At 40.6% G+C, this 27733-nt stretch overlaps 1 protein-coding gene across 1 annotated transcript in view; it reads right to left on the minus strand.

The window, feature by feature from the left end:
- MYRIP (myosin VIIA and Rab interacting protein) overlaps positions 1–27733 on the minus strand; it is a gene marked incomplete at both ends in the record, with an annotated part of 202427 nt that overhangs the window by 130769 nt on the left and 43925 nt on the right. The window contains one exon of the mRNA XM_084248331.1: positions 6164–6385. Within this exon, the coding sequence (XP_084104457.1) occupies positions 6164–6385 (222 nt within the window). The remainder of the gene's footprint in view (positions 1–6163; positions 6386–27733) is intronic.

A 27733-nucleotide genomic window follows, 5' to 3' on the forward strand; every position in this document is an offset into this window, starting at 1 on the left:
TTGAACAGATACTTCTATCCCATTTTATCTGTCTTGCAGAATTTTATTTTACTGTCATATGTTTATGTCTGTCATGTATCACCCTGTTTTATTCTTTGTCATAGAAATAACTGTAATAAGTTGAACTGCAATTGTTTTTGAGTCATGAGACTCCAAGTATGAAATATTTATCTTTAGTTGTACCCACATTATGGAGGGTAATCTGCTTTATTAAAAGTCTACTATTTTAAATGTTAATCTACTAAAATAATATTTTCAAAGCAACATCTAGACTATGATCGGACTAGATATTTGAGTAGCATGGCCTAGCCAAGCTGACACATAAAATCAATCGTCACAGCCCCTTATGCAAACAAACTCACATTAATCAAAAACCTATGGTTGTCAACCTAAAATTGTATCCTAAATGCTCAGGCATTGTAAGTATTACAAATTTAATCAGGAGCTTATTAAACTTTATATATCAAGGTAAAGCTTTCTTCTTCTTTTTAACCTATGAAAAATGTGTTGAAAGGTCACTGTTTGATCAAAATATCTCAAAGATGTAATTCATGCTCCTAGTGCTCAGCATCACAAAATATCACACTCTTTACTTTCCCTAAAAAATACAGGCTGGGGATTCATCATTCAAGGAAGACAATACTACTCACCTCCTATCATTCAGACAGGAGAAATGGGCTGAAGAGCCTCAGGTAAGATGGACTGCCAAAGTCCTATGCAGTGGCTGGGGCTGTGAGACCTCTATACTGTATCCTCCCTCCCTGAGGACAGTCACTTCTGTGTCATCTGTTCTCACTGCCATGGCCACACAGGAAACGGGAGTGTGAAACTGACTGTGGACACAAAGGCTCTTCAAAGGGGACAGAAACCTACACCATTTTTTTGACACCACGAGGGAGCACAGGCTGTCTACCGCTCTACAGATACAAAAATAGGGTCCAGGTGGCTGATTACTGAGACCCACTGAGCAGCTCAAGGCCCAGAGGCCCAGGCTGTATTCCCGAGAGCTTGTAAGGGACCTTCTGAACTTGAAACTAACAAGGTGACCTTGGTTAGCCACATAGTATTTATGAATGTCTGACTTCCTTGGCTCACAAATTGGGCTAGTCTTCTGCCCGTCACAGAATTCTTATAAGGATTAGCAGAAATAACTCATCTGAAAAAGGCAAAGTAAATCCCACGCTCACAGCAGGCACTCTGGATGTGTTTATTTGCAATTTAATCTTTTGATAGTAAAGAATTAGTGAACAGAAAGTAGGTAGTTTGCTTTCATGGGGGAGCATTTTAAATTTTAAAGAATTTTCATCTCCCTTAAGATTCCGGTCACCCTGACATGGACTTGGTGGAGGAAGGTGGTCACAGTCACTGTGGAGATGGGTCTTAGACAGGCTGCTATCTGTAACCTAAATTGCCCATTAGTTGGGATGTCAAAATATAAGTCACCTTTAATGGTTTCATTTTCCCGGGGAAGTTTGGGGGTTTTGGCCCTGTGGCAAAAAGCAGGAGGGCTTCTGGAGGAAAGCAACATTGGGGTGACCGGGCACAGGGCTTTAGAATGCGGAGGGGAAAAAGGGGTAAGTCCTAGGTTTTGTTATGTTCATTTTACTTGTACCTGGCTATGAAAGCACATGTACAAAATGTGGGAAACTTGGAAACAAAATAAAAAATACCAGTAAGAGAAAAATTATTTCATTAAGCTTACATCCCAAAGAACAATTACTGTTAATAATTGTGTATTTCCTTTTAGTTTTTATTTCAGTCACTTTAGTGTTTACTGTGTCATTAATATATATATATATAGTGATTATAGGATAGGTACATTTTACACTTCAGTTTTAAATCTAACATTTTAATAGAAGAATCTAGCCATGCTGAAACAATATACGTATTATTGGAGAGGTCTTGTCAAATTGTGTCATCAAAGGTACCTAATTTACTTCCATTGTTCTCTTGTTGGGCATTTTGATTCCATTTCTTACACTACAAAGAATTCAGTGCAAGTTATTTTTGTATAGCACTAAAATTTTTTGTTGTCTCTTTAGGTAAAGGCTTTCAAAATTGAAATTGCTGGGTAAAAAGCCCTAGACATGCTAAAGGTTCTTGATAAATGTTGATAAAAGGTTATGCCCATTTAGACTTGGCCAGCAGTAGACAAGAGTGCCTTTTTCAATCTACCCTTGTCAACACTAAGTAGAATGATGAAAAAAATCATTAATTTATTGAGAAAAAGAAGCTAACTGAAACATGTATCTCTATTCTCTGATTTCTAGTGAGATTCTATGTTTCCCTATATATTTCCCTATACATAACCTATGAATGTCCCTATTCCATAGCAGTAATTTTTAACATTCTATCTTACCAAGATATATTGCTAACCTTTTGGGGTATCTCTAAAACATACTATGGAGTTTTATCAAATGGACAGTATGTTAATTTATAAATCATGTGGGCTATCTGAAAACCAACTAGCAAGAGATCAAAGAGAAGTAAAGGACATTCCATTCCACTCCACGTGAGCAGAAACGAACTCTTACAGTTCTCAGAAAAACCAAACTGGCATCATAAGGCGACGTGTTTTGATTTAAGTTTCAAGGATAGTTTTTTCTCTCATTCCCTAAGAACAATCTGCAAAATTGCTCTGTGTTAAAGGAGGTAGCACAAAATGACAAAAATCACAGAGAACAATTTTTATAATGAAGCAAAGAGTTAGGAAGCCAATTTGTTTCCAAGGAAAGCAGTGACATCAGTCTTGGATTAATGTGACCCAAGTGATAAGAGTGAAACATAGGATACTTGGGCTCGCTCTAAAAGCTGGGTTTCCTGAAGAAGTCTTAAAATGCAACTATTTTACAGGTCCTTATTTATAATGTTAGAATGACTCTATACAATAAATTGTCAAGAAAATAAATTTATATATGATGCAAAATGACAAAGAGAATGATTCAGCCATATCCCATTTGCTATGTAATTTCTAAAATTAGCAATCCATCATTCAGTCTGAAACAAATTCATCAGATGTTTGTTAATCTCCCAAATTTAAATGTTTAAAGAAATACTGAGCAAAATACATTTGAATGCAAAACATATGGAAGATAAGAACCAAAGAAGAAGAAACCATCTGATCATAATTACAACAACCAAGTGAATTTTCATCTAAAATTCTTAAAATGCTCTTACTGGAATAAGTAATCAAACAAAACATCAGGACATGTAGATTTAGGGAGATGAAAAAGAAAAAAGCTGAAGTGGCTGATTATCACCATTTTTATATGACTTGACACTCTCTGGGTAGACTGATAAATACTCCATATTCAACTAGAGTCACGCAGTTAGAACTACACCACAGACAAGCCTTTGGTCTTGATACAGTCATTTACCTCCAATGCAATTTGTTAATATTGTTGTGTGACTGTCTACTCTCAACTCCTAGCTCCTTAATTTTTTGTGAATAATTTTTTAGCATTATATATGGCTCCATGGTATCTACAAATATATGCACATGGTAGTCACTGGATAAACAGCCAGAAATTAAACCAATAGAGCAAAAATGGGATTAATTTACATAGGAATGGAAAAGCTCATGGTGGGCAGTGGGAGTAAAATATGGGGCTGCAGTGGCCTCACAGAGCTACTATCCGCTATTCTATTGCTATTTCCCACACATAAATGTGTTCTTCGTGAAACACAGTGTTTTTAAATTCCATCACTTGAAAATGAATACACTGGAGGACTGTCCCAAAGACTAATGTCTAAAGTAAATCACTTCCAAACTGAGAGGTAAATTTCAGTTTGCCTGTGGGGCCAAGCAGTGAAAGGACCAAGCAGAGCGGAGCATAGAGCACCCACATGCCATCACCCAGCAGGATGCCGGCTTCTGCCAGGTCAAGTCTGGACTTGAAGCCCAAACAATCTGCTGGAAACTTTTAGTTGTTTCAAGACATTGGGCAGATTTTAAAAATGATTGTTTACCTGACTTGATTCAAGTCAAAATATTCCTTAAATGTTTCACATGGTGAATCTGACTGGGTATCTTCGTAACACTGAGAGTTGACACAGCTTATGACTATACCAATTAAATCTACTCTCTGAGACAGGCTTCAAAAGTCGTGGAAGTGATCCAAGAACAATGTATAAGACCATCAGCCCACAAGCCACACATCAGAACACTCTGACCTGGACATACTTCTCCACCAAATTAGAGAAATTTCAAAAAGTAAAAACTTGCCTCATCGATCATGGCTTTCTTTCCTGGACAGGCTCCTAGGATGGGCTAAAACAAAACGCTGCCATGAGGGAGAATTCTGGATCCCATCAACAGCAGAATAGGCATTGGGTTCAACTTGGCCATCTCTGTGTCTTATCTATTTTTTTTTTTTTTGGCTTCATTCAATAATAATCCTAAGACTCTTAGAGACATCCCCACGGGAAATCATACAAGATTGAGACTACAAAGTTCTTCCTCCTCAGCATCTTCCTACCAGCTTTGATTAAACAAGGTTGGGTGTGTTCTCTCTGCACTAGATACTAGATTCTACCAAATGTGGAAGATTCGTCAGCAATTCTCCCTTTTCTTAAAAAAAAAAAGGCGGGGGGAGAAGTGTACACTTGTTTTTTTGGATGTCATTCCAGGCATCCTTCTATGAGTAGGACTTTATTTTCTGATGTCCTACTTTTGAGATACAGGAGCTGCCATACAGTGTGGACATGATGTATGATTAAATGGAATACCTGGCTGGGCCTGCTGCCTCCCATTAAGTGGCTAGAAATGTGAACTAGAAATTTATTTATTTTTTTTTTAATTTTTTTTTTTTAAGATTTATTTATTTATACAAGCACTGGGTACAGTCAGAAGCGCGGGAGGGTGAGAGAATTCACCAGAGCCAGAGCGGGGAGCAGAGCAGGCAGAAGGACCGAAGTACACGGCTGAGGGGAGCAGCGGGCGGCAGGGGAGGTCTGCGCGCCATGTGGGACCCTCCGCCGGTGGCCGGGGAGCAGCCGGGGATCGAACCGGCGCTGCAGAGGCTGCGGGCAGCTTCGCAACCCAGCGCTCAACCGCTGCGCCACCGGGGAGGCCCGTGAACTAGAAATTTAAAAGGCAGCCCAAGGAGCCATTTACCGTCATTTTTACAACTTATTTTTTCAACACATGGCAATTCCTAGTATAAATGAAACAGCACAGGATTGGAATCAGAACACCTGGCTTTTGAGAAAAGTCCTATCGGGCTATTTCCTTTCCTTCTCAAAGGAAAGTGATGTGATCCTGAGGGTCACTTAACATTACTGCTGCTCAGTTGAAAGCAACATGTCATTGAATAATAACTGATAATAGACCCCCTCGCACAGCTCAACCTCAGATGTGGGAGAGGCTGGATGGCATGATTTACTGGTGTTAACTGTTTTGTAAATTTGGAGATTTTTCTGATCCATAGAGAAGACTGGAGAAAATCTGAAAGTCACTATCACGTAGGTACTAACATTTGAGGAGAAGAGGGAAGAAGAGAGGGGAAGCATGCACTCCCCAGCCGGTGCTCTCGGGAAGCAGCCTGTTCAGCCTTGCTCCCCACCGCAGGGCTTCATGTCAGGGGGCAGCAACACAGACATGCTACAGACACGATCACCAGCAAAGACTTGAGAATTCCAAGGGGAAAATGCCAAGCTTATTGAACTCCTTCGGTTCCAAATAATCAGTGTATCAAAGAAATGCTCCGCCGGCCGCGGGAGAAGAATGTAAACACGTACCAGCGTGAAAACCCCACACCAGCCATTTCCTTCATGGCGGTCATCACCCCTTTCCACGCCATTAACTCTTTTTCTGTTTTAGCTTTTACCATTCTGTGCTTATTTCTTGTCCTCGATGAAGCTTTCTCCAGACCCTAGAGCTGGCGACTCCCTGCTGTGCCCCAGTGCTGATGGTGAATTTATAGGCAGCTATCACCATATCCTGGGATCAACACTTGTGCATTCTGTCACCCCCCAGTAATCTGCCTAACTCACCCCCATGTTTCCTGCCCCCAGCCTCATTCCCAAGAATATAATTCAGGCTTCAGGACTGAGTGTATGGAAAAAAGAGGCCAGACGAGGACCCAGCCCTCAGGTCCTTTTTGCCTGATTAAAGGAAGGCGCTGACCCAAGCAGAGGCCCCTGCACTACCCTGGGCACTCACCTGGCTTGCTGGCAGACGCAGCACACCCAGACCTTCTCCTGCTTCTGGTACGAGCAGCAGCTCTTGCAGACATTGAACTTGCAGTCCCCACACCTGCGCTTGGTGTTGACAAGGAAGGTGAAGGGCGAGCAGCAGCGCATGCAGCAGTGCTCCACGAACTTCTCATGTTTGGAAAGGATGCTGCACTTGCTGCCTTCCTCATCCAGCTTCTGCTTCATCTCACTGGGAGGCGGGTGGGAAAGGGGAGGAAAAGACAAGGAGCATGTTAGGTTGGTGTCTCTCCCCCTGCCACAGCACCCTGTCCTGGCCCTTTCACAGGCCGAGCTACCACGAAGGATCTTCCTATAAGACAATAACACTAAGTAAGATCAATTGCCCGATACAATTTCTAGAAGGAACCCTAATGTTGGATTAATTTTGTGCACATCTGTATGTCCTATTTTCTATGAGAAAACACAAAAAAACCTTTTTATATTACAGACACAAGATTGAAACACAAATTATGATAAAACTAAGCCCATCCTTAAAAAATAAAAACTTTAACTTAATGCTGTTTTAAAGGAACAGGGAATCATTTATTTATGTTAAAACATTAATCCACACAGGGTCCTGCTGGGAATATAATAAATGCAGCCCTGGCCCTATTTAATATCCCTGGAAAATGCAGCACCCAGGGATCTTAAAAGCTTTCAAATCAATGTGACTCAGTAAAGATTCTCTGGGTGATGGGCAAATCCTACGCACTGCAGATTCAGATTTGGGTAAAAGACAATGCCTTCTTCCAAAGAACTCATGGTCACTGAGCACAAGGTCAGTCACATTAATGAAAAACATGACATTGCTCACACTGCCCTGTGCACTTTTTGAGAAGGAAAGGAAATACCCCAATAGGCAAGACATACCCCAAACAGACTGAGTTACCTGGCCAAACTAACTGAAAGGAATCAAGTCAAGTTTGGATTGCTTTTCCTGTTGCAAAAATGGAGACTTTCACAAACCTAACAAAAGTAATTTATTTTTTTGTACCCAGTTCGAGATTGTGCAATTCATCCTAGATATATCTATGATGTATGAGGCAAATATTTTCTCCCATTTTGTTTTTGTCTTTTCGAGTTTGTTTATGGTATCTTTCATCACTTAGAAGTGTTTGATTCTTCTGTAGTTAAATCTGTCAGTCTTCTCTTTTATGACTTCTTAGTCTTGTATCTTGTTAGGAAGGCCCATACTATCCTACCAGATTCTATAAACACTCAAATAACCCTTGTAGTGGATTAAATGGTGCTACTTACTGCCAAAGATAAATGGACAGCTTGACCCATCCTTCCCTGAAATGTTACAATGTAACATGTAACATACAAATATATATTTTTGTGTGCATATATTTGTGTGTATGTGTGTGTGAGGGCATACATATACATACAAATATATATACACAAATACATATATATTTTGTTTGTTTTATGATGACTGTATATACTGCTTATTTAATATTCTTCCTTTTACTGGTTTTGAATTTGCTCTATTCTGTCTGACTTAGATGACTACTCTGGTTTTAAATTCTATCTTCACTTCCACCTCCTGAGAATTTCCCTTTCTTACTTTCTCCCCAAGCTGAAAAAAATTGAGATATAATCGATATACCACAAAATTTACCATTTAAGTTTTATAATTCAGTGTTTTTAGTATATTCACAAAGTTATATAATCACAATTACTAAATAACTCCAAAACATTTTCATCACCTCAAAGAAGTAACCCCATACCAATTCAGCAGTCACTCCTCACTCACCCACCTCTCAGTTCCTACCAACCACTAGTCTACTTTCTATTTCTATGAATTTGCCTGTTCTGGATATTTAATATAAATGGAATAATACCACCTATGGCCTTTTGCATCTATTTTATTTTCTTTCCATATGTTCAAGATTCACTTGTGTTGTAGCATGTATTAATGCTTTGTTCAGTTTTACTGTCAAACAATATTCCACTTACAAAAATACATTATTTTATTTATATGTTCACCAACTATGCATATTTCTTTCTACTTTTGTGGCTATTATGAATAATGCTTCCATAAACATCTATGAACCAGTTTTTGTGTGTGGACATGTATTTCAATTCCAGGAGTGGAATTACCAAGTCATATGATAATGCTATGCCTCACCTTTTAAGAAACCACCAGAGTCAAAAAATGGGCAGAAGAACTTAAAAGACACTTCTCCAAAGAAGAAATGCAAATGGCCAACAGGGATATGAAAAAATGTTCAACATCCCTCATAATCAGGGAAATACAAATCAGAACCACAATGAGATACCACCTTATACCAGTGAGAATGGCACATATTAAAAAAAAACTAGCAATAATAAATGTTGGTGAGGATGTGGTGAAAAAGGAACTCTCCTGCACTGCTGGTGGGAATACAAACTGGTCCAACCACTATGGAAAACTGTGTGGAGGCTCCTCAGACTACTAAAAATGGAGCTACCATATGACCCAGCAATTCCACTCCTAGGGATCCACCCAAAGGACACAAAAACATTAATTCAAAAGGATACCTCCACCCTTATATTTATTACAGTACTTTTATAATAGGTAAGACTTGAAAACAACCCAAGTGCCCAAAAATAGATGACTGGATCAAGAAGATGTGGTACATATACACAATAGAATACTATTCAGCAATCAAAAAAAGATAAACTCAAGCTATTCGCAGCAACATGGATGGAGCTAGAAGGGATTATGCTCAGTGAAATAAGTCAGAAGGAAAAAGAAAAATATTGGATGGTTTCACTTATAGGAGGATGTAAGGGAACCAAATAAGGGATCAGGGGAAAAAATAAGAACAATAAAAAACACAACAGAACAAAACAAAAATAAATAGGCAACTATAAATCAGAGACATTCTGCAGGTGAGGGGAGAGGGATCAAAACGAGGGTGGGAAGAGCACAAGGGACTATAGTGATGGTGCATGGGTGAATTGGTGGTGGAAATTCTATGAGGACTACACCTGAGAAAAGAAAGCAAACTGTATAAATATGTACAATGATGTAAAATATAAATAAATAAATAATTTTTAAAAACCCCGCCATTTTCCAAGTGGCTGCACATTTTAAATTCCCATTGGCAATATACAAGGGTTCCAATTTCTCTCCATCCTCATCAGTACTCTATTCTCTGCCTTTTTTATTTTAGCTATTCTAGGGGGTATCTGGTGGTATCTAATTCTGGTTTTGATTTGCACTTTCCTAGTGATAAATAATGTTAAGTATCTTTTCATGTACTTATTGGTCACCTGTATCTCTCTTTTTGGAGAAAAGTCTATTCAAATCATTTGCCCTTTTACACATTAGATTTGCCTTTTTTATTGTTGCATTGTAAGAGTTTATATATATGTACAAAGGTGTACAGAGTATATATGCATATAGTCTGGATATAAGACTCTTATCAGATATGTGATTTGCAAACATTTCCCTTTTTTATTAAACTTTATATTTTATTTGCATTTTATGTGTTTTTAGTACAAGGAAGGGTAGCACAAGCTCATCCCACTCTGTTACTAGAACCAGAAAGCTAAATGTAGTTTTACAAGCTCTTTTTTTCACTTAACAATAATATATCATAAACATCTTTACTTGACAATGCAAAGAGTATTTATGGCTTTAACTTTCAGGTGCCCTGAGCTGCTCACATATCTGCATATGAGTACGGCTTACTGTTCTGCACAGCATTGCCCAATACTTACTTGTTGCTTGAGTACTGGGTAACAAAGGGAGGCTGAATCCAGTACTGGCAGGGGATACTACCTCAGGTCAGATAATAATTCCACCAGGTCAAAGAGCATATGTATATACTTGGGTGAACACAATATTTACAGGGAAACAGGACAGTTTTTTTTTTTCCTAAGGCATAAAAGATGTTTTTATCCTTCCCCTCAGATTTAGAGCAGAAGATGAGCTAAGTTGTCAACAGCTCAGACATCTGTGAGCAATATAAGAACAGACTCAGCAATTGGCCAGCTTGTATTGATATTTCAGAGACACTAAATTAAATGGGATAAAACGTCCAGGAAGAAAAGTCTTCAGGGATCAAAAGAGCTCTGTGAACTCAATCCATAGAATCACTTGAGCTTTATTAGTTTTGTTTCTTGATATATAGGACTGCAAACTCCAGTGGCATTTTAAAATTCACTGGATGTCTAACAATAAAATTGTACAATTCCCCCAGAGTTTATACCAAGCAAATGAGGTGTTTTGAAGCACAGGCTCTGTGGAGGAACAGATGCCCTTCTTCCAGACCACATTTTACTACTGCCCAGTAGTATATCATGGAGTATATCATTGGATATAGTTGATTAGGCTAGAATAACTGATAATGGCTGTGGAGATAACAGCACAGAGATTCAACTCAGAATCACCCAAGACCAGGAAGCTACTTCAAAATATTCTGGGAAGATCAGACATGTGGGAAAGAATGATGGGCTTTCGAGAGACAGAGGTACATAGATAAATTTAGTCACTAACCAAAGAGTACCCTCCCCCAAGGCTCACCCACGTTGTGGCATGGATCAGCATTTTGTTCATTTTTACTGCTAAGTAGTATTCCACTTACAAATATATTATATGTTATTTATATGCTCATCAACTATGCAATGGCCTTTTTTTTGTATAATAGGGGAGGACAGACCAGGATTGTGTGGTTAAGTATATATTCCCTTTCTTCCCAAATAAGTACAGCCAATGGACAAGGGGTAACAATGAAACATGAGTACTGACAGATGAAAATAAAGACTTTCTAACAATGTCTTGCTTTGGTTACTAACATAATGGGACACATATATGCAAAATAACTGAACATTTGACCAACTCTCACTTTGCATCTGCAAATTCATGCATAGAGCAAGAGTTTCTGTCTTCTGTTGCTAATAATTTACCTGAAATAAGTTAAAAGTTAAAATAAGAATTCAAACATATATAATAAGGAAAACTGGCAAGTAGGATTTCTCTTTTCTATCTCTGAAAAGGACATAAATATAACATTTCAGAATTTGAAATATTCATTGTCTTTATTTACATATTAATATATGTAAATAAAAGCATTTCTGGTCCAAGTCCATGGTTGACCAGGGCATCACTTCCAGAGGTGAGAAAACCTGCAGCACTTGGCCTCCATAGAAGCAGACATTTTTGCCCTAGAGGATTTTCTTCCTGTTGTGGAGCTTATTTAGATCTGACCTTGAACAAAAAAAACTATCTCCCACAAGAGGATGAACTGTCATCACACTCTCTACATTATGGTAAACAAACTAAAAATGTCCCAGACTTCATTCTCTCATTTACCTGGAATGAACACAGGCCAAGAGTATCTACAGTTCAGATTATGACGTACATTCTGACATTTAATGCATCATGATGGATGAGAACTACTATTTTAGTTTTATTAAATTTGATTATCCACCTTGATGAGGTCACTGTACAGGCAGAAGTCATCTTGTGGAGAGACACTTCCAATTTCACTGGTGATGCCTACAGTTGTGATGGCACTTAACCCTCTGATGTTCCTCCACAGCTGACTCCGCTGCCCTGGGATTCCCCTTCTAACTCTACAGTGAATTACTTTCTCCAAATTTGGATACAGACAGGAAACTATTGTAACGCGTACAGCAACATTTTTGAAAAACATTTTAAAATACAACATTTCCCAGGCCTCCCCTGGTGGCTCAGCTGTTGAGCACTGGGCTGCAAAGCTGCCCTCAGCGTCTGCAGCGCCAGTTTGATCACTGGTTTGATCTCGGGCCGGCCAGCGAGGGTCCCACATGGCGCTCAGAACTCTCCTCCCATACCCGCTGCTCCCCTCAGCAGTGTATTTCATCATTCCGCCTGTTCTGTTCCCCATTCTGGCTCTGGTGAATCCTCTCACCCTCCTGAGCTTCTGACTGTATCCAGTGCTTGTATAAATAAATAAATAAACAAACAAACAAACAAACAAATAAACAAACAAACAAATAAATAAATCTTTTAAAAAAGTACAACATTTCTCTGGTATCTCCCTTATCTGAGCAGAAGGAGGGGAAGGCATCCTTTCATCACTCATGCTTCCATAGGCAGGAATGGAAAGCAGGCTGATGGAACACCTGCTACGTGTGAAGCATTTGGTAGAATTAATCCCTATGAAACCTTACAAGGCAGAGGTGAAAGGACTCCCATATTTTATACAGCTTGCTTTCTGGGGGACATCACATGCGGTTCTATTCTGTATTTGGATGATGAGCTGCCTGCAGAGATGGATGGTACTCTTGCTTGCACAGGATCTAGGACTACAGTACATTCAAGTGAGTGCTTGCTAACAACAGCTACAATAATCATGGAGAAATGTGCAACTAGCTTTAGAATATAATGGACAAGTATCAAAATTACAAATTAGAAAAATCAGAGACACCCAGGAGAGTAGTGGCTCACTTCGCATACAGAACACAGTATTTGATAGACTCACAGCTTTTCCTGGATGCCCCCATCATACTTGCAACTGATACTCTGCACCCACAATGTTTGCACTCAATAAAAACTCTACGATTTCCTTGTACAGTTCTCACAGACAAGTAAACAGGTACAAAATAATGTGCAAAATCACACAGCTGGTTACTTGTCTGCTTGAGTCTTTAATGCTCATCTTCACTTGAAATTTAAGCAGTCTGGTAGAACATATGACACAGCAGCTGGCCTTCGACCAAAGGTGATACTCAAAAGGTAAAATCAAAAGGTAAAGGTAAAGAGGTACAAATTCTATTTTTAGAAACAAACTCAATGGAACCATTTAAACAGCTACATTTGTTGAAGATATACAACTAAATGCTAAATAATAATAGATACTCAAATTGGCATTAAACACAACTGAGTATATTGATTCAAATATAGGAGCAACTTAAAAAAAATTAAAACAGACCAGTTCAAAACATGCATCCTTATTACTGATCAGAGATACTGTGTTCACTAATTCCATTTGAATGTTCAAAGATTTTCTTAACCAAAAATTGAGTATTTCTATGTAATTTGCATCACTCATAGCACTTCTGCTAAAGCACACTCTAAAAAATGCATTTTATACATGTTCTCTAACAAAAAAGAAAATATTTAATTGATTCCTTTATTCTTGGAAGATACATTTGTTTATCCATTCATTACAGCAATTATGCTGGGGCATAAAGCAAATCACAGCTCACAGCCTAAAGGAGAAAGCAAATATAAAGATGTAGCTACAGAACAATGTCTGAGGTGCAACAGACAGGTGTATAAAATGCCAGGTAGCAGATCAGGAGAGGAAGACTGTGGCTTACAGAAGTAGGTTTTTAGCCAGGTCTGGAAGGATGCACGGGAGCTTACCAGCAGGAGAATGGAGGAAGGATTTTTTTTCAGCTACACTGTCAGGATATAGGAATGGGGATCCACAGAACCATGATGTCTTCAATTTCCATGACTCACTGATAAAAGGACAGTATTGTGGACATGAAGAGTAAGGTCATAATGAGGACAAGGTGAGCATCTGCGAGCTGAGTTCTGAGTCACTGAACTTAGTCATAGAAGTGCTGAATGGAACACAAAGTGAATGTGATTATCAGGTGATAGGGAAGCTGCCTGCAGCTCTGGAGGGATGCGGTCACTAGACTTTTATCATGGCATCATCCTTACAAAAAATGGGGCTGAAGCTGAGTAAACTGTCTACGCAGAGAAGACAGAGGTAAAAATAAAAAGGCAGTTGAGGACCAAGTCACTTACCTACCTCTGAGGCTGGCAGATGAGGAGAGGCAGGAAGAAATGGAGATGGGGGAGAGAGGCAAGAAAGAACTCTCCAAAGACAGCATGGCCAACTTTGTCCAGTGCCGCTGAAAGTTCACGCAAATTAGAGGCCACAAGAACCAAAACTGCCCACCAGAATTATGAAACCATTGTCCTTCGAAAGAGCACTTGTAGCGACATGGTGAGGGCGGATCTGGGACTACAGGTAAGAGTGGTTGTGAAATAAAGTTTATTATGAACTAAATTTACAAATAGGTTTGTTATAATGGTAGTCAAAGGGTATTCAGTCTTTAAATCTTCATGCATTAGCATTACAATAATGTGCAGAGATGTGTTTGCACACAAAGTACAAAACAACATCAATCTCCAAGAGCATGCATGCATGCAAGCCCCTCCTGTGGATACATCTGGAAGGCCCAGCACTGAGAGAGGAACAGCAGGTGGCAGACAATCTGCTCTGGCTGTCCAGGTCCCACGCTCACCAGCCCATGCCACGAAGTTAGTCACGTGGCACCCAAGCCCTAGTGCAGGTTCTGGTTCCTTGGGAGAGGGGGATGCAAAGCATCCAGATCTAGTCTCTCAATGCCCTGCTATGTTATTGTGAGTTCACAGAAAAGCAAATTCGAAAAACAGCTCCTTATAAATATCCTCAGCATTGCCAGAACATCTGAAGAGTTCTGTGTCTTCCCCTCTTTATGAAAACGAGGCCTGATTGCAAACAATTTTTTTTATAGAGGCATGTTTTATTTATTTATTTGTTTGTTTTGTTTATACATGCACAGGGTACAATCAGAAGCGCAAGCGCGGGAGGGTGAGAGAATTCACCAGAGCCAGAGCGGGGGAGCAGAGCAGGCAGAAGGACTGAAGTACACTGCTGAGGGGAGCAGCGGGCGGCAGGAGGGGTCTGCGCGCCATGTGGGACCCTCCTCCGGTGGCCGGGGAGCAGCCGGGGATGGAACCGGCACCGCAGAGGCCACAGGCAGCTTCGCAACCCAGCGCTCAACCGCTGCGCCACCGGGGAGGCCCGACTGCAAACAAATTTAATGCTTATGTTACATTGATAGATTTTAGCGCTCCTGGTCTGGGGCCCGAATACAATAAAAGCTGTGCTTAGAATATGGACCAGATAAGGATGAGTAGAGAGAGGAGAATGTAAGTATTTTTTCTATGTTTTAAATCAATGAGCTGCTCACTGGCTCTCAAATTTGCTCACCTGCCCAAAATTATCATGTGTAACCTCCACAGGTATAAAGACCTCCCCAGATACTGAGAACATCTGCTCACTTTACAGATCAGGAAGCCAAAGCACAGAGAGGTAAAGACACTTGCTCAGGCCCACAAAGCCCTTGAGTGGCGAGCTGGGCTTGATTCCAGGTATCCCACCTGAGCCCCAGGTTCTTTTTCCCACAGCAGACCACCAAGGGGCATTGAGATACCATGGAAAACACAGGAAAGGTTCCTTCCTTCCAGTAAGCTGCTGCTGGGTGAGGGCCCACGTTCTCATGTCTGGGGAAATTTCAGACAAATCAGAATAAGAATCCTCCAGTCTGGGACCTGCAAGGTTGGCACCATTCAGGCTCCTAATATCCAGGTGTTCTCATTTATAAATTATCTCAATGGCCTGTCTCCTTCCCCAGGAGTAAGAGGTTTCTGCCTCTCGCAGAGACCACATTGCACATTGGTTGGTCCACACACACCACTGAAGCAAGAATCTGTTAGGGTTCTTTGTTCGGGGTGGAAAGGAAGTACAAAACTGTGATTTTTTCCTGTTAACCCCGCATCCTGCTCCACCCAGACCTCCTCCACCAAGGACAAAGATGTGAGCAGGGAGACAAGGGGACACCAGAGAGAAGGCACAAGCTGAAGATCAGGGACGGAGGGTTCAGGAGACAGCAACAGGACAGGCAGGCGAGCAGGAGGAAGTATGCTTGCCCCTCCTTTGGAAGTGCAGACAGGACACACCTTGAGAACTGGCTGGCAGGGCAGGGAAGAACGAGGTATGTGATACAGGCAACCTGGTGAGAAGTCATAAGCTCCTACCCTAGACATGATCTCCATGGACTGCGGCATTGCAGGGACTCCAAGGCTGCTGATTTTTATTTCATTTTTAATACATTTAGCTCTTTATAAAGTTACAGCTACAGCATCACATTCAAACACATCATAGACTAGATTTTAATATTCTGAAGCCACCAGTGGGTTAACTGGAACTATCCAGGGTTATTTACTACTGTATCTTGTGCAGATTCTTGAGAAAGTTGTCTTTGGTGTCTATACTAGACAGAAGAGTGCAAGTGAATTGAGAGAGAAACTGGAAAGTGTTACCATTTCTAAGTACTTATCTGTGTCAAATCTGGATCTCTTTGACACTGTAAAATATACGATGTATGAAAAAATACACACAAAATACACTGTATATTAACACTGTCACGAGTCCATAGATATCAGTTCTGATGTCAAGTAAGCCTCAGTAGTAGGTCCTCATTTCATTGTTTAACTGATGGGATTTATAAGTAGCCATTCAAGCCATACACATTCAAGCCATACATTCAAGCCATACCCTTGAATGTATATAGTACAATTATATTTATGGAAATAAAATATCCCTTTTTATCTTTTACATATTGATATACAATAGTCTAGGGTTTTATTTATTTTTTTTTATAGAGGCATGGTTATTTATTTGTTTGTTTGTTTGTTTTGTTTATACATGCACTGGGTACAGTCAGAAGCGCGGGAGGGTGAGAGAACTCACCAGAGCCAGAGCGGGGAGCAGAGCAGGCAGAAGGGCCGAAGGACACTGCTGAGGGGAGCAGCGGGCGGCAGGAGAGGTCTGCGCACCATGTGGGACCCTCCTCCAGTGGCCGGGGAGCAGCCGGGGATCGAACCGGCGCCACAGAGGTCACCGGCAGCTTCGCAACCCAGTGCTCAACCGCTGCGCCACCGGGGAGGCCCTAGGGTTTTATTTTTAAGATGACTCCTTTACTTTTGAAACTCACTGAATGGAGATACCGTGAGGCTCTGGCTTTCGAGTTTATTTTTCATTTTGTAGGTTTATTTATTTTTGTTGTTGTTGGTTTTGCCTAAAAGAGCTTCTAAAGTGGGTGGAGAAACTGTTTATCTCTTATATACCCCAGGATTTCTATTTTCCCACTTGAGATTATATCTATGAAGTTAGTTCTTTATATGGAACAAAACAGCACAAAACAAATTCAGGACAGAAAGCTCATCTGTCCTCGGCTGCTGCAGCCTTGCCTCCCCAGAGTGTCATCTCAGCACAGCAGGTGTCTGTGCACACCAGGAGCCAGAGCAACATGGTAGGATAACTCTGTCTCTCTGTCCCTGCAAGAAGAGGGATAACCCCAAAGCCTGGCCATCATGTTGGTAGTAAGTTAAGGTTAGACATGTGTCAACTTTCTTCCCTCTCAGGCACTGCACCTACGACATTGCACCCACGACACTGCACCCGGAAGGAAAACCCAAACCATCATTGAGGGTGAGCCTGGTTATTGCAGAGGAGACAGGAGGAGGAAGGGGAAGATACAGTCTTCTTTTCTTCCTTAATGACTTCCTTGATTTTTATTTTATTTTTTTAAAGATTTATTTATTCATTTATACAAGCACTGGGGTACAGTCAGAAGTACAGGGGGGAGGGGGGTGAGAGAATTCACCAGAGCCAGAGCAGGGAGCAGAGCAGGCAGACTGACGAAGTACACTGCTGAGGGGAGCAGCGGGTGCGGCAGGAGAGGTCTGCGCGCTGTGTGGGACCCTTGCCCAGTGGCCGGGGATCGAACTGGCGCTGCAGAGGCTGCGGGCAGCTTAGCAACCCAGCGCTCAACAACTGTGTCCCCGGGGAGGCCCTTCCTTGATTTTTACCTGGGCCACTGCTTCCCAAAATACAGACCACGCTAGCAGCACCCCTTGCAGCAAGGTGGGCAGTACTTTGTAAGTAAGTCCTCGCCCATGAGAAGTGGAGGGATGAGGGGGACACAGGATGCTCAGAGAGAGATCACTCCGCCATGAGAGGCACCATTTTTGTCTTTCTGCTTGTCCTTCCACATCTTAAGCTGTGTTCATGATGGGCTCTAGCTGCACTCTTGCCTAATGACTTGAAGCTGCGTGCATCAGTGACACAGGACCCTGCATCCTCAATGACATGGAGGAGCCACCAGACTAGTCCTGAACTCACCCCTGGATTTCTTCCACATGAAAGAGGAATAAACTTCTATTCTGTTTAAGCCAATACTATTTTGAGGTTCCCTCTAACATGCAGATCAACCTAAAAGAAGCAGAACTAGGCAGGACCAAGCATCAAGCAGAGCGCGCACGAGTCAAAGATGGAAAGGGAAGGCTGAGTGATGAAGCAGAGTGGCAGGACGCAGAGCAAGACAGAATGGAAAAAGAAAGGATAGCATAGGAAGGCCATGCATCCCACAGACCGCTGAGATCCCCTATAATGTGGGCAGGGACGGGGGCAGGGGAGGAGTCCACTGAAAGCAATTTGGTGAGTTGAAGAAACTGCCAGGCACGGTATTGGATGTAAAACATGCCACACACATGGGGACAGAGGTCATGGGGCTGAGGTAGGTCTAAGACCCTTTTCCAGGACAACTTCCTTTGCAAGGACTTCTGAAGCCTCCTAGCTCCCTGGCTCGCTAGGGCTGCTCTCTTTACTTGGAACCAAAGGGACGCACATCTGTCTATCAGGAGTCCTCATTTCACAGGCATGCAGGCTTTACAACTGGCCACTGCTTCTTTTTACTTTGATGTTTCCCTCCTACTAGAATTTCCAGAGGGGCTAGGTTTACCCTCTTTCTCCCCCCTTCCTGGCACTGGATACCAGAGGAAGCTCTGCCGTCATGTAGGCTGCCACTCCGAGGCCAGCTTTGCATGAGCTCCTGGTGGCTTGAATTCCTCAAGTCTTGGCATGGTTCTTTCTCCTTGGCCTTGCTGTCCAACAGAATTTCCAGAAATCTCCTGGCTCTACGCTTCAAAGGCCAGTGCTGCCCACTCCCTCTGGCATTTCCCTGCCTGGATGTACAGCTCCTTGTTTGACATGCTCCCTTTACAACTTGCCCTTCTCTCTCCTTGCCCTGGCTTTTCTGACACCGAGTTCTGTATACCCCCTAGTCTTGGGGTCAGAGTAGGCAGGAAGCACTTCAAGCAAGGAGATAGAAAACATTCAGGAGCAAACTGACTCAGTGTGCCTTCGCTGGAAACATCACCCCATGCCTGCATCTTTAAGGTTGCCTGGTCCTATTTGAGCACAAGGCGATGAGAGGATAAGAAGCAAAACCAACTGCAGAGAACCTGAAATTCTGTACACTTCTAATTCCTTTAGCAAGGTTGCCCTGGGGGTTTAATTGGAACAAGTGTGTTTTCTGGCTTTGGAACTGTCAGGCCTCCTGAGGTTGAGTCTGCACATGGAGTGCTGTGAAGTTAGGAGGCCTGCAGGGTCCTGCTGTAATTACCAACATCGCTGGAGAGCTGTCTCCCTGAGCTCAGTCTCCCAGCTCACACTCCTCTGCGTGGGAGCGGCTCTGGATTCTGCCATCACAGTCACACTGCTGTCCCTCCCCCTTCATAGGACTCTCGCCATCACCCTGGGGAGAAAATGAGGGTCAATGAGGGAGTTACAGCCTAGCAGCAACAGAGAATGTGGTCTGAAGTTTAATACAGGAAAAGACTATTTGGGAAAGAAGAAACAGCCTTTATGGTCTTGGGTTATATATTTTTAACAATTTGTTAAAATGTATGTCCTGAAGCTTATATCTAAATTTATCCTTGCTTTAAAATTCTTACTAAATAAATAAATGCACAGCTTGTTGACATTTCTGTCTATCCTTTGCTTGTCCAAAAGAAACCTACATCATCTGTGTGGACCTGTATTAAACGAACATTTTTTGTACCATATATTGTTCTAAATGCAGGTGAATTCAGAAACAAAAAGGACAATTCACAGAGGCAAGTAATAGGATGCACGGAAATTTTATCAAGGTCCTTCCAAGGGCTAGACTGAGCCAGAGACAGTTGGAGAAGACTAAAATGGCATTTTGGAGAATCTGTGTGATGGTTAATCTTATATGTCAACATGGGGAGATCAGAGTCACACATACCTAGAAGTTGCTGTCAAGGTATTTTTTAAAAAACAGATTCACATTTGAGTCAGTAGATTTGAATAAAGCAGATTATTTTCTATAACGTAGGCAGGCCTCATCCAATTGGACTGACCTCCTCTGAAAGAGAGAAAAGATCCCCAGAAAATTTCCCTTGAATGGCAGCTCTCCCTGGGGTCTCCAGCCTGCTGACCCACCCTGCAGACTGGATTCACTCTCCTCCACAATTGCATGGAGCCAATTCCTTAAAAATCTCTCTCTCTGCACACATATGCACACATGCACGCACCCTTCAGGAATTATGCTAGGCACTCTATGCATGCTGTGAGATGTGCAGAAGAAGAAATTGAGGCTCACAAAGATTGAATGTCCTCTCATTACAATTACAGAGGTAGTAGGGGAGGGTGCTATGGTGCATGAAGAGGAGGGGAATAGAAAACTCCTTTTCCTTGCAAATGGCCAACGGGCATATGAAAAAATGTTCAACATCACTTGTAATGAGGGAAATGCAAAACAAAACTACAATGAGATACCATCTTACACCAGTGAGAATGGCACATATTAAAAAAACTAGCAACAACAAATGTTGGCGAGGTTGTGGAGAAAAAGGAACTCTCCTGCACTGCTGGTGGGAGTGCAAACTGGTCCAACCACTATGGAGAGCTGTGTGGAGATTCCTCAACCTGCTAAAGATGGAGCCTCCATATGATCCAGCAATTCCACCCCTAGGTATTTACCCAAAGGACACAGAAATGTTAATTCAAAAGGGCACCTGCACCCCTATGTTTATTACAGCACTAATTACAATAGCTAAGCTATGGAAACAATCCAAATGCCCAAAAATAGATGACTGGATCAAAAGATGTGGAACATATACACAGTGGAATATTACTCAGCAATCAAAAAAGATAAACTTATGCAATTTGCAGCAACATGGATGGATCTGGAAGGGATCAGGCTCAGCGAAATAAGCCAGAAAGAAAAAGAAAAATACCAGATGGTCTCACTCATAGCAGGAATTTAGAAAACCTAAATAAAGGACCAGGAAAAAACCTAATTATAATAAAGTAAAAATCAAAATCAACAAGCAACTATAAACCAGAGACACACTAGTGGGGGAGGGAGTAGGATCAAAACAAGGGCAGGGTGGGAATTGCATGGGGATGATAAACAAGATGAAAATGCACACATTGTGCAAAAATGAAAAATTATGTAAAAATATTAAAAATTTAAAAATTAATAATCAAAAATAATAAGAAATAAAATTCCTTTTCCTCCCACAACTTCCTCATTGGCTCTACTATTTTTGAAATGACTCTGTGTGTGTATATACATATATCTACATATATCTGTGAGTGTGTATGTGTGCGTATGTATATATATATATATATATATATATATATATATATAGAGAGAGAGAGAGAGAGAGAGAGAATGTTATATTATCTTAATCAAATGCAAAACCAGAGAACAGCCTGCTTGGTAGCACAAAGTCTTGGTGCTATTGTCTCAGTATGAATAATTTCTGGACAACCTGACCAGGTCTATTTTGAAATGGCTTTCTCACGGCTAGATGCATTATCCTGAAATAGATTTCTGTCAAAAACAGAGACTGCCTCTGTTTTCAAGTGACTCTGAAGACTAAACCAATATGAGTTACTTCTCCAAAGCAAAGAGATTTCCCCCAAGCATTTGCTGAGACCATCACATACACAAAGATAAGAAATTGGTCTTCATGGCAACACGCCCCCATTCGATCTGTCTATGTAAAAAAGACAACCACAGCAATTTTACACTTCACCCCATAGCCATCCTCATGTCCTGAATAGTGCCCAAAGTGAGTGAAAGTGCTAGATAGTGAATTCTGCAAATACAGGATGTTTGGAGTGACTGTACGAATCTTTATGGGGCAGTGTAATTAATATTTAACACGAATACCTCCAGGAAGGGTTTGTGCTCAATCTCAGATTCCTGAAATGAGAACATGAATTTCATTTCATAGCGACTTCAAATTTAATGCATGTTTTATATTTTTGACCAGTCCCTGCAAAGCTGCTCGTACACCAGGTTTCCTGAGATCAGTGAATGTCTCCTCCATCTACCCATCGGCTAACATCAGACTCGGGACGTTTTCTTGGTCTTGTCTCTCCTCACATATCACAGTCAACCAGGTTCTACACATTTCAGCTCCCTTATATGAAATATCTGAGATCCCCCTACTTGTCTCCATCTTTGCTTCACATCCTGCCTCCACCCAACCCAATCCAGCATCCTCTCCCCAATGAACAAAACAGCAAACTCTTTCTAGACTGAGGACTCTTTTCCTCACTCCTAATCTCTTCTCTACACTACAGCAAGAAAGACTTTAAATTACAAAAGCCTGGTTGGGTCAGGCTTAACAAGTTTTCACAGACTGCAGGTTGTCTCAAGATATAACGGGATCCCACAGCACCCATGTGCCCCCAAACTCAATCCCTCTAACTACTTATGAGGCTCTAATTACTCAGCCTGATCAACTTGCAAAAGTGTGTTCTTTCCTTCTTTGAGATTTTCCCCACATGATCTATCCTTTCAAAATATCCTCCCACCAAAGGTCACTCAGCTTCTTCATTAGTTTCTCCATGAAACTCCCTTCTCCTTCAAGGTAAATTAAGTGTTCCTGTGATTTTCTCTCATAGTACCTTAGTTTTCTCCTATATAAGCTTTTTATAATTTCCAATTATATATGTGCACGTTTATATTTTAGTACATTTTGTTAACGTTCATTTTGCCACTATAGATGCAGTCACAATAGAGATTTGCAATGCAGTATATGATACTACACATACTGTGTTGCAAAATATAGACAAGACATTCAAAAGATGAACATGACACATGACATGTGTCTAATAAGATGGCATGCCAAGAGGTGGCCCATTATCAATGATGACAATACTGCTAATGTTCCCATTATTAAATATTTCCTTTTTGTGCCAATGCAGTTATATCACATTGTTTTAAATCACCTACCTGTGAGGACTATTTTCCCCATTTTAATACTCTCAAGCGTTATCATTTTGAAAACCAATTGTTCTGGTTTGTTAACTGTGTGCGTCCACTTTTACCTTGGAACAATTAATAGAGAGAGGGTGTAACGGCCAATAAAGTTATAAAATGAATTTAATTAATTACATAAATAACACCTGATGGCAAAATTAGGTTTTAGAAATAGACATGTTATTTCATGCATTTAGCTCGTAGCACAGTGTTTACTGTGTTAACACAGTGTTAAGGAGGAAGAGTAAGATGAAGACTGCAATAGAACAGATAAGCATACAATAGTTGTAATATGTGACAAAGAGGATGTGGACACCAGGGTGGGCCAACATGGGGGGGGGCAGATTCACTGGCCCACAGTGGGACACTGATCCCACAGTGCAACCCCACTTTCCAGTCCCACCATCATGGTGGAGGGGAACCCCTTCTGGTCATTACAGATTTTCTTCTGATTTCTACTTTTGTCATTCTAAGTTCTAGCCAATACACATTATTTAATATTTTCCAGATAAATCCCTCAGATAAAGGTAAAACATATATAATACTTTAACAGTTGTTCGGAAGAGAAGACATCAAAATGGTACAACAGAAAGTTTAGGAGTTCAAGAGTCAGACATGTCTGCACAGAAATCTACTGTATTTAAATATGTTCATGGATACCTAGGGACTCCAAGAGACCTATAAGCTCTCTGAAATTATCTGGAAGCTTTGCATAGTAAACAAGTTGTCAGAAAGGAAGGATGAAAAATGGGGATGGCAGGAAGTTCATTAATTTCACAGTCAGATTTGGGTTTAATCAACTGTGTAGTACTTACCTGACCCTGATAAACTCATCTATATACAAACCTCTCAAAATATTACTGTTTTCCTAAACAGTATGAACTGTACCATGTAGCCAAAGGCCTGGGTGTGAGCTTTTCAAAAACAGATGCCAGAATACATTACTCTCAATTACTCAGTAATGTGGATCTAACTTGGTTGATGCAGCATCTTTGTTTACATTTAGAGCTCAAAAAAAACTTAAAAAGAAATAACTACAGTTATTTATTGTCTACATCTTTTTACTATATATATAGATTCAACTACAAAAACACAGTCTCTCCAAAGATCATTACAGAGGAGAAAATGCACATCAAGGGAAGTCAGACCATCATCTTCTCAACACTCCACCATGCTTCATCCACACTTGTAAATGTAGGTATGTCCTTCCAGCTGTTACATTTCCAATACCTCTGGTAGGTCAATTTCCCCACCCTGATCTCCAGCTCTGAGGTTGTTCTGAACCAATAAAATCCTATATCAAGAGACTCAACCTATGGACAAGCAGGTCTTTGCTATTCCCATTGTTTCAGGGGACCCTCTAAGGGGGTCTCATTCACAAGTCTGTTCTCTGATCCCACTTTCAACTGGACATGTCCACTCTCTATTAAGCCCTTGAAGATGCCTCCCATGTCACCAATTCCTACACAGAGCCAGCCAAAAACGCTGATACAAGTTGGTGGCTTATTTATATCTTATTGGGTTGTCTTAAACCATTACCTTAATCATTGTTTCTTTCTCACCCCCTCTGCCTTGTTCCATTTCCCATCCTCTCCTGATTCTACTCTTTCTACATACATATCAGCTTCAAAATGACATTTTCCTGCCTGAGGTGAAGATAAATCACATAAGATTGCCATAGCCACTTGGATGACTTGATGGATTGATGGGAAAACTGAACTTACATTGTGTCAGTCAGTAATTACTAGAATTTAGTTTCATGCTGCTATTAAATTATTTCTAGACATATAGAGATAGATATAAATATAGACAGACATACTGATATAGATATTTCTTTTAATAGTATGTGGCTATTGATTGGTTTTAACACATGGGCTGGGTTGACTTTAATTATACTCTATCATCCTGTCACCTCAAGCTGCTCATCCAGTCTCAGTTCTGTCTCCAAGCACATATTTATGCCCCAGAGGTGGAAGGATGGGACTTCTTTTGGATTTACATGTTCTCAGTCTTTTTAATAGCAAGGTAATATTGGAGTCTAGTTTCAAAATCATTTCTTCAAAATGAACCTTAAAATGAGGTGAGGGGACTACTCTACACCATAACTCAACCACCTATGTGTTCATATGCCCCAAGTTCTCAACTAACCCTTTATTTCACACTGAAATGCTTCCTACACGCTTGGCTGCCAGAAGAATAAGGCAACACTTACACCCTTGAGGATAAAAAGGCATGAAAACCACAAATTGCAGGACTTCCTAGAATATGAAACTGAAACCCCAGTGTCAGGTGAGCTCTGAAAACTGGCATCGCCTTCCATAGGGTGTCTGAAGCCAAAAACCTAGTATTCTCCTGAATCCTCTCTTTTTGTCAATATACAATGTCCAATCCATCACCACAGCCTATTGAATCTGCCCTGAAATACCTATTGAATTAGATTATTTCTTTCCATTGCCATGGCCACCATGCTGGTCTAAGCCACCATTGTGTCTTACTGCAATCACCTCTTCTCCAGTCTACTCCAGTTCTACTGCCTTTCCAGTCACAGGGATAGTCAGAATGACCTTTCAGAAAGGCTAATATGGTAAATCACTCCCAGGCTTAAAATCTTGGGTGGTATGGCCTCCTCACTCCTTTAATCCCAGCACCTGGCCTGGTGCCTGAAACACGAAGGTGCTCTGCAGTGTTTGTTGACTGGATGACTGAAGGAATTCAATTGCAGTAATTATGTGGTTATTCTTGGACTCTGAAAATGAAAGACTGAATGGTTCCTACCATTTTTCTTCATGAGACAAAACACCATAAAAACAGTATAAGAATTCCTGCTCTGCCTGGATAGAATCTCTGGCAGCTGTACTTTCCAATGGGGGAAACTTGAGTGCCTGAGAAGAAAATCTCTGTACATGGGATTATGCCAACTTGTTTTATGGAGCTGTCTCCAAAAGTTTTCATAACCTTTGCTATGTCTGTATCTGAGGCCTCTGCCCACTTTCACAAATTTCATCAAATAATGAGAATGTAATAAGTAGCAATAAAGCAAATAGATATATGTATATATACACATTGACTTTATTACTAAGTCTATGTCAACTTTATTACTACTCACTACTTTTTAAAAATCATATTATCGGAAATCTTAAATATCTTAATTCTAATTATTTCTAAGTATTTATATCCATGAAATAATGGGATAGATATGTTACATTTTTTTCTAATACACACTGAAAACAAAAACATAACTATATAAAAAAACTGAAGCCGACACCATCCACATTCATCTGGTCTACCAGCAGTTTGCCGGAGGCCACAGTACAGGAAACTACCACAAAAAAAGTGTGAAAATTACAGTGAAATTGCAGACGCTTTTAGTGTTTTTCAGGTATTCAGATCCAGGGTAACAGAAAAGAAAAGGCAACCAGCTGTGTTTCAATGAGCATAATTAGGAAAAATGAACTAGTGTATATTATTTCCATCTATAAAACTTCACAGGGGACAAGTCATCACAGCTGTGAGCTCATGGGGCTGTCTGCGGTGTGGGGAGGTCACTTAATGCCAGTCTCATCAGTTTTGGTTTATGGCTTAGCCTCTATCTCACAAAGCTAAGACTCAAAAAAAAAAAAAAAAAAAAACCAAAAAAAAAAGGAAGGAAAAGAATGCAACTTAAACATGATCAAGTTCAAGACCCTCAAGCACCTCATGGGTGTGAGTCTCTGTAAAGATACACTGTGTACCTTCCTATGACTTGGCCAGGCCCAAGTTCATGCATGGTTGAAAGAATTTCAGGGGCATTCTTTGTGGGTTTTTGCTTGACACTTTGGCTTTGGAATTTCAGACACAAGTGAGCTGTGCCATGGAAGAAGGGAACCTTCCCAGGAAGAGCAGATGCTGTTTGCACTACAACCTCTAAACTCTTCCTAGCTGGGTTGCTTGGATGGGTGATATGTTGACAGCAACTTACTTGGAAACACTAAGAACTGTCTTTATGGATGGCAGGATTTCAGATGGCAGTAACTGGGGGTGTATCCATTACTTACAAGTTTACATTTGTAAATTCTTCTTGCATTTGTAAGTTTTGAGCCTTGGGGATTTCATTTGATTGAAGAGTTTATACTTTATTAAATAACTTAGGTTAATACTTTAAGCTACAACCACTTTAAAGATGTGTTTATACTTTTTTCCTTTTTTGTTAATTTTTTTATTTTTTTACATCATTGTAAAATAGGTGGAGCATCATGGTGGTATAGTATAGCAAGAGTGGCTTTGAAAACTAAAATCAACAGGGTCAAACTACTCTAGTGTAATAATAAAAACCAAGTAATCTGTGATGGAAAATATTTTGAATCAGTAGCTTATATTACTTTAAACTTCAGGGTTAAAAATTAATTTATTCAGCAAGAAGTTTAAATCCATATACTCATAGGCCTGATAACCAAAGGAGACAATTTTGGCCAAGGAAGCCAACGTTGCCCTTTGTTTTGTTTTATTTTACATTTTCTTTCTTCTACTACATACTATTTCACATTTTCCTGACCTTATGTTTATTTTCATGCCCCTATACCACGCAGACATTGCCAGGGATAAGGGAACTGTATCACATAGAGACGGAAATGTCATTCAGGTCTACATT

Source organism: Talpa europaea, assembly GCF_964194135.1.
Source record: "Talpa europaea genome assembly, chromosome: 11".
In the NCBI taxonomy this organism is placed as follows: domain Eukaryota; kingdom Metazoa; phylum Chordata; class Mammalia; order Eulipotyphla; family Talpidae; genus Talpa; species Talpa europaea.